The following is an 8,415-nucleotide window of genomic DNA, read 5'->3' on the forward strand; positions in this document are numbered from 1 at the left end:
TTCACAAAGTCAATTATTTGTGACTCAGAGACAAGTATGGCCTATAAAAAATAATAATAATATTTTAGTGAGTATCAGTGCTGTAACTGTAACTTTTAAGGAATAGTTTGGATGAGATGAGATTAGATTAATTTTATTAATCCTGATGGAAATTGAAGGGCCAAGCAGTTCACAGAATAACACAACAAGACAATAACTAGTTAAAAACAACAGATAAAAACAGCAAACAGCTAAAAGAAAACAAGCCTAGAAAACAATAAAGGGCTAAAACCTAAAAATGAAAATCAGAAGGCAAAGGGTCGATAGCAGAAAAACTCAAATGTAAAAGAAAACACTGAGGATAAAGTGCATCATAAGTGCACTTTATCCTCAGTGGTGCATAATTCCTGTGCAGATTAGTTTGACATATTGGGAATGTGCTGACTGATTTTCTTACCAAACATTACATGAGAAGATTGATACCATTCTCCAGTGTGACCATTAAATATGAAGCAACAGCCAGAAGACAGATAGCTAAACTCAGCATAAAGACTAAGAAATCGGGTAAAGTGTGGCTCTTGTCTGGCTTTTGACAAGAAAATGTCAATCTCTTCCTTAAACTGGCACATTGTCCTCCATGGCCATGGTGTGGGATCAAATACTACATATACAATGGAACCCATTTATAGTAATCATGATTACAGTGATCAGTCGCTTGTATGGATCACACAGCTTTGGACAGAATCATTCCTGTATACAAAAGCTGTTTATATAATATGCTTAAGGTAATTATGTAGTCTGCTTACACTCTTTCTTTTGGATCTTTTCATACATAATGACATACAAAAACAGAAAAGTCTTTTAAAAATATGATAATTTTATTTATTTATTTTTTGAACTCCCATGATACATAGCCTGGAAAGATTTCAATTTAAAAAGTCCTTCAAGCTGATGACAAATTGACAAAATGAGCCAACAAGATGCAGCAGTAAAACTGGGTGTTCTTCAGGCTACCTTGTTTAGTCTACTCACTCATGGGTGCTGATTGAGACAGAAAACGAATGTGCACCAGATAATGCTCATAATGCCCCCTTGAGATGCCCCCGATCACTATATGTATGTATTAAATAAACACATTTCTATGAGATATTAATCTGCTTGAGAGGTAAAGAAAAAGAAATATAGCTCTGTTATAATAATCATCTGCTTATAGTGATCAGTTTTATCCAGATGTGATCACTATAAGAGGGTTCCACTGTATTTAGCTATTTCCCAGATGTAGGATTTATCTAGCAGTGAAATAGATCAAGTGCAATACAGTGTGTAAAACAGAGAATAAAATTGTCATAAACTTTGGGTCATGGACTTGAAAATCACTTTATTGTCTTTTTTTTGTATGGTGAAAGTGATCAGTGTGTCAAAAAGGCTGCAAAGGCTGTAAAGCTGCCTGTAGAATATGAGAACCTTTACACAGAAAGATTATGACGGAAAGCACCAGAACACACAATATCACACATGTGCAGAGCCTCACAAACACTCACACATGCGTCGTGTGGGGTTTAGTCATGGAGTCATGGAGGTCCATACAGTAGGATGTCATTTTATTGTGGAAAAATGAGTCTGGCATAAAAGGAGGATTTTCAATGGGATTTCTTTCGTATATTCCTTTCATGATTTAGTTAACAGCGCCGCTGTTAAATACGAGACCTTTTTGAAGGCTTTATTAATGGTGGGCAGGAATTTGCAGTCCCTCTGTATACTCTTTGACAGTTATGCTAGTTGACACCTACTGAGATTATCCAAAACACCCAGTGCACCCAGTCTGCTTTTATTGAGGCCACCTGGTCCCACGTAGGACTATAGGAGGCCTGTTAAGAAGGTTAAGAAATCCTGAAACTTTTTAAAGTACTGGATAGGCCTGTTTTGATAATTACTGCTATAAATGATACATATGTTGTCCAGAAAAAAATGCAATAGCAGATATTATCGTCCTTTCAAGAGCGATTTATGCCAATGATATACCGATAATATAACAGCATATTAATGCAAGTAAACCCTATTAACTTTTGATAAGAACAGAAATTACATCAAAACATGTCCCAGCATATTTTTTTTTCTGTTATTCATCATAATCACTGTGGGGAAAAAAACTCTTAGGTGCTGCTTCTTATAGTGTTTGGGAAAACCCTGCCGTTCATTCTGGCATCATGTTAGCCAAAATGTTGGTAACAAACAAATGCGCATGTAAACACAAGGTCAATATGGTACGATATATGGAGGTTACCTGTCATTTTTTCTGACCTTAATAAGCTGATAATGTGATCATCATGACAGGCCTCACTCCATGTTTTTAGCACAAAAAAAGAAGAAAAATATGAAAAAGTGTTTTATATGTAGGGCATGGGGCAATTTATTTAGTTTTGCCTTAGCACTACTGAAAAGATTCAGTAGAAAGAAGTTTGTGTCTAAGTTTTTGACATCTTTAGTTGAATGTTAAATTAAGAATTTTCTGTACATATCTTTATGTTGACCCATTGCTTCTTTTCATGTGGTCATTGTCACTTTTCATTTAATACCATTGGTGCCTTAAGCAGAGCGAAGAAAATATGTATCACTTTGAATGTGAAGACAAAAGTAGTTCAGATTTGATGCTAGATATCTAAACACTGTTAAATGTGATCTTGCAGCTGGAATTAATACATATTTTGGTAAATATGTTTTCCTTTCATTCACCACAAGACCTTAATTAAGACGTGAACAGTTTATACGAGAGAAACAAACAGATGGATACATTAACAGATTGACTGACAGACTGATTCAAACAGAAAACAGACGATTGTCTTTTTCCAACCGTACTTTCTATCTCTATTTTCCTCTGTCCATTATCTCCACAGAGTATGAGTTAACACAGTCTTCATTTCTGTTCTGCTCTATTTTCCATATCAGGATGAGTTTTACCAGCAGTTACAGGCCATCCGACAGCCTTGGCATATTCCCAGTGACACAGACAGCGACATCCTGGAGCCTCCTGAACAGGACAAGAGTGAGTGACCGACCTTTTTTCTTTCTTTTTTAAACCTTACATGTGACTGTTTATCATCTCCTCATGCAGGTTCCCTTTACTGGGAGTTTCATGCCTCTTAGTTGATACCGCAGCTCACAAATTTGACAAATTGACGCTCTAATGTTTTTACCTTCCCAGAATTTTTTTCTCCTTGTAGGTCGTGGGGCTCATTTCATGACTGTAATGTCACTTTACCGCTGTGGGCAACTAATGCATTAAAGTGGCTACAGATCTATTAAAAAGTGGAGATTAATGTGCAAGAACTCCTTGTAAATTTTTGAGATGGAACAAAAGGGCTGACACATGAAAATTTTTCACAGTAGGGTGAAATCCTCAGGGCTTTCATAGGGGGGAAACGTTGTCATGTAAAATTTCCTTTCTGGCATTATTTAAGAGATGTATCTCTATCAGGATCCAGTTGATCGACACGAACAGTTCTTGCTCAAAAGTCATAAATCCAGTCATAGTAGTGGTCTGGCTGGGATACAGTGCAGCATATTACTTTGGCGGTGAGCATGACAGAATTAGATCAGACCTCCTTGGATGTTCTACTGCATAAATCATATGAATGTATGTGTCTGGTATGATTGGCTTGCAGTTCTCAATTCACTGAGGTCCACTCGCAAAATATAAAATGTATCCTCTTTTAACCTTCGTTAGCATATTGTGAAACTTCTCTGATCCTCCTAGTTTTATTTAGTGCAGCTATAATATTAATTCATACAAACATCTAAGTTATGCAAATATTCATATTTCTGTAGAACAAGTAGCTTTAAAGGCCTGGTGTGTGCAGCATGAACATGTTCAACAGATCTGCTCTTGGATGTAGTCCCCATGTGCATGGGTATATTTGAAAAAAAAGTGGGGTTTTTTTTTATGCATTTTGGCCTTTTGTCCACACGCAACCTGTGTTTGAGGTCACTGGAAATGCACATTTTATAAACTCCTTCCAGGATGAAGTTATTCAGAAACTCAGTCTTCAGTGCTGATATGTAGACGGCACTGATAGAAGTTTTTGGTTTGTAACGACAAAGTGTGCGCTGTTATCTCTTTCGTAAATCGTCAGTGAGGCAACACTTGCTGCAGTTGCAGACATGGCCAAACTAGTGCTGGCTTAAACCCTTCTGACGGGACTTTTTACATGTTAACACACAAATGTGCAGTTGCTCTTCCACTATATTGGGGAACAGAGGCATCAGAATGGGCTATGGAGGTCACTGCTTCAAGTAGTCTTGTGGTAATAGCTGTTTTGCTGGGCTTCGCTGCCTGTGGCTTTGGCATTCTTTTGACAGCGCTTCATGTGTGTTTGCATTTTCATGTATGTAGTAGTGATGAGGACATGATTAGTTTTTGGAAAAAAGAGAAAACCCCTGTTTCCAAAAAAACCTATGTAAGTGTGGATCAGGCTTTAGTCTTACCAACAGAGGAAATTATATATAACATTTGTCCAGGTAAAAATGTCATAGCATCACCAAAAACATGATGACTAATCCTCTTGGGACAATGAAAGTCCATCAGTGCTATTAGATAGATGTCTTTTTCTTTTTTTTAGATATCTTTTCGACGAGAGTGTTTGTCAAGGAGAAAATTCTGACCCTGTCATCCAAATTTTATGGTAATCTGGCATGTAGTTGTCAAAATATTTTGCTTTGGACAGATGTGTTGGATGGATAGACCAATCAACTGCGTAACCAGCAGACTGACAAAATGACCTGCATTGCCATGTTTAGATACCACAACTGGGGAAAAAGTGGCAGTCCTGTAGTTAACTGACGCAGTCCAAAAGTCTTACATTCAGTGAATTAAGAAATGTTCTCAAATTAACGTTGCCTTGTTTTTTCAATAAACAAAACATCAGCATCCGCTACTCAAACTAAAAATCAAGTGCATATGGGACTCAAAAAGGCGGCGTTCATTGATGTTATGACAAAAGAATTCCAGTCAAACAAAAGATCAAGCAGGCAAATGGTTGTCACATGGAAATGTAACCCTCCTGACAAGCTCCTCCAGAGGGTCACTGCTTTGCCAAATGTGTATCTTGCAAAATAAATGGATAAATTTTCCTAATAGCCCGTGGGGGCCTGCTCTAAGTTTTGGCAATGGTAACGGTATGTTGAGAAAGGATATGAGCCACACATTGAATTAGAGGAGGCTCAGACGCATGAGAGAGAGACTGACAGGGAAAAAGAGACCCAACAGCCACAAGACGTGACAAAGCACTTTCTGGCGTGAGAGAGGGCCCACAGGACTATTCGCTGAAATCTGGTTTGGTACAGTTTGTCTTTTGGTGTGCATGTGTAAGTGTGTGTATTAAACATGTGAGTGATTGCATTAGTCAGAGTAAGACTTTAAAATTGTTTTCAGAGTGCATTTTACCCCCTTAATCTTTTCAGGGGTAATATTTTGACCTATGAAATAATAGAGCTGAGATGCATCCTGGCAACTGAACACTCCATTTGTACCGCTAAGATTTTTTTAGACTTATTATCTACAAACAAAGGAACAGAGTAACAATCAGAGAATTCCCACCTCAACGATTTCTACATTACTCAAACAGTATTTAGAGGAAAAATACAAAAATGTCCTGCTTTTTTGACTCATATTTTATTTCACAGCCATTTCACGAATTTCCAAGAGCATTTCAAACACAAGTAGGGACACGTGTGAGTGTTTGAGCCTGCTCATGTACCTGTGTGTGCATGCGTGTCCACGAATATGGGCCTCGCTTCATTAGCGCAGTGACACCCTCTTCACTGTATCACAGCAGATGTGTCTGAGCTGGCGCCAAGTGTATGTTGAGTGCTAAATAATGGCGGAAAAATCCTATAGCTATTTCCTGTTATTCTATAAACTTCCACAATGGAAAACCACACATACCACAGTGGAGATGAAAGAAGTCTGTACTTTTCCGCACTCCTGACCCCACTGTCCTTTATGGACGTGGATCAGCACATGAATGAATTGAGATGTGTATAGTGGGAATTAAATCATTATGTGACCATTTTTATTATAAAGCAGGTATAGGTGCTATATCAATACTGTGATAAAGTATAAAAGTATAAAAGTGCTTAATCCACAGGGAAATGCACACAGTTGATATCAAGAAATATTTTCCGTTAAACGAGCCGTTAGGACTTTTGTGAAGTTGTGATATTACAACTATATTACATAAAGGTAGAAACTGCTGCTACAGTGCTGTTAACAGTCATTTCCCAGCTGCAGTGATGGTGCAGCGATGCCAAGAACGCAGATGTAAAAGACATGAAGACAATCAGAGCAGGCTTTGCTTTTTTTGGTAGGGGTTTAAAGAGACAGGTGCTAAAACTGAGTGTTTCAAATGGAGAATAAATGCAGGTATATTCAGGTAGACATTACAAGCAGAATACATTAAGCATGTAAACGTGTTCTAGTAAAAATCCAAAAATACAAGTTTGAACCTGAAAAAAAGAGCATAATATGGGCCCTGGAAAATGAAATGATGTGGATTTGCCTCAGTTAGGATGGAAAGTCTACTGTGTAACTGACTTGGGAGAGTATTAACTGTTTTGCTTATTCACTCTTTGCATATAGTTGAGCCAAAATTGATGACATTCTCATATAGCCTGATTAACATGAAGCTACAGCTGCCTACGCTTTTGAAAGAACCGGACTGTTTCAACCCTGTTTCCACTCTTTGTGTGAAACTGAGCTGCTGGACATAGCCTGAGAATTAAGACACAGTATGAGTGTTTCGCTTTTTTCCATATAACTCTTAGCAAAACTGCAAATAAGTATATTTCCCAAAATATGGAACTATTCCATATTGCCATCATGCTGCTCCATGACACATTTTCTGTCTTTATTTTTCCACAGGTGCTGCACGAGATGCAAATAAGAGATCTGTGTTTTCAGGTGAGAATCTGAACAGTTAGAGCCTTCACAGCCTGAAACCCAGAGAGACAGGCTCACCTCAGAATGTGCTGTTTAGTTTGGGTCACCAGAAACCAATTTTGCTATTGTAAGCAACAGCCTAAAGTCTAGAGAACCTCAATGTCTGTCAGTGACTTTATTTGTAGAGCCACAACATGCTACCCAAATAACTACCAATGGTGAGTCGAAGCCTCCACCTTCATTTATGGTGCGTTCAATTACCGTCACAGGCTAAATGGAGGGCACAGTGGCTCTGAAATGCCATTGGTGGAGGCCGGCCGTGTGTGGAGACAGGAACACTGTTGCCCAGTTCCATTAAGTCACTTGGGTTCTGAGTTTACACGCAGCAGACAGCGTCAACTCTCAGCGTCAACATTTGTGAGAAGGAGAAAGTCTGTCTGGTTTGAGGTTGTCTGCGGTTCTCCTTCTTGTGGCTCTGGAGGTGCCCACAGTTCCCAGTGTCACTGTGCCAGTCTGGAGGGAGATCTGAGAGCAGGCTGCTGCTGCTTGGCTATCAGAGAGGCCAGAGCATCACCATGGCAACCAAACTAAAAGCTTGCTGCTGAAGTCACCCCAATCACTGCTCTCCCAGAACTTACTGTGAAATATGGCCGTTGGAACACCAGGCAGCAGCAGGCCTCATTTTCCACCTCATGTTTATCTATGACATGTTCAAATATTAAATGGCTGTTTCATAGTAATTGCCCCAGTTATTATTCTTATTAGCGGTTAAATGTGTCTGATTTTAGTTTCTAGGAGACTGATGTTTTTGTCTTTCATTTTTCACAGGCCTATAGTGACGAAGACCAGAGACATTGATCCAATCAAACTATTATGCAAACCGCTGGACATTTTGAATATGTCTACAGAGACGATTATTTTTGTAATTCATATGAATGGTGGAAAAAAAAAAAGATTGTATACTTTTTTCACAGATATTTCATAGGCATTGTACTGTAACTGTATGATAAAATGTCAAAAGATATTACTTCAGAGTATGGAATATAACATTTATTTTTGTTTGCTCTATAGCATGCTATTGAACTTCCACGTGGAGTCCAGAAACAGATGCATTTTGTTGTTGACAGACTCTTTTTCTAGGCCTAGTGCATATTCACATTGTGAGGGCAGCACACTCATGTTAAGAAAGTGTTTATTGATATGCACTGTTAAAAGATGTAGTGTTGTGGAGGGAACACAAGGAATGCTGTTATGTTAATTAAAACGATTTGGTGCACATGTCCCCAGTCTTTTGATGTTATGTGCTTCCTTTTATATGAATTTTAACATGCAAACGCTAAAAGAGGAGTTCAGTTCATTTTTTCATTGTCATGCCGTCTCATTAAAAAACACGCTGAAGTCATTATTTAAATGACTAAAGCTGTCATAACACAGGCTCTGTTAAATCCAGCCTTTTCCAGATACATGATCTGTCTAACTTAGTGTCTCTCACATGTACTTTG

General features: G+C 38.4%; 1 protein-coding gene across 1 annotated transcript in view; it reads left to right on the forward strand.

The window, feature by feature from the left end:
- Positions 1 to 8,182, forward strand: part of c21h8orf34 (chromosome 21 C8orf34 homolog) — a 74,315-nt gene extending 66,133 nt beyond the window's left edge. Inside the window, exons 13-15 of the mRNA XM_042510609.1 lie at positions 2,926 to 3,022; positions 6,896 to 6,934; positions 7,742 to 8,182. Of these exons, the coding sequence (XP_042366543.1) occupies positions 2,926 to 3,022; positions 6,896 to 6,934; positions 7,742 to 7,749 (144 nt within the window). The 3' untranslated portion in view covers positions 7,750 to 8,182. The remainder of the gene's footprint in view (positions 1 to 2,925; positions 3,023 to 6,895; positions 6,935 to 7,741) is intronic.
- Positions 8,183 to 8,415: the final 233 nt, after the last annotated feature.

This window comes from Plectropomus leopardus, chromosome 21 (assembly GCF_008729295.1).
Source record: "Plectropomus leopardus isolate mb chromosome 21, YSFRI_Pleo_2.0, whole genome shotgun sequence".
Taxonomy (NCBI): Eukaryota; Metazoa; Chordata; class Actinopteri; order Perciformes; family Serranidae; genus Plectropomus; species Plectropomus leopardus.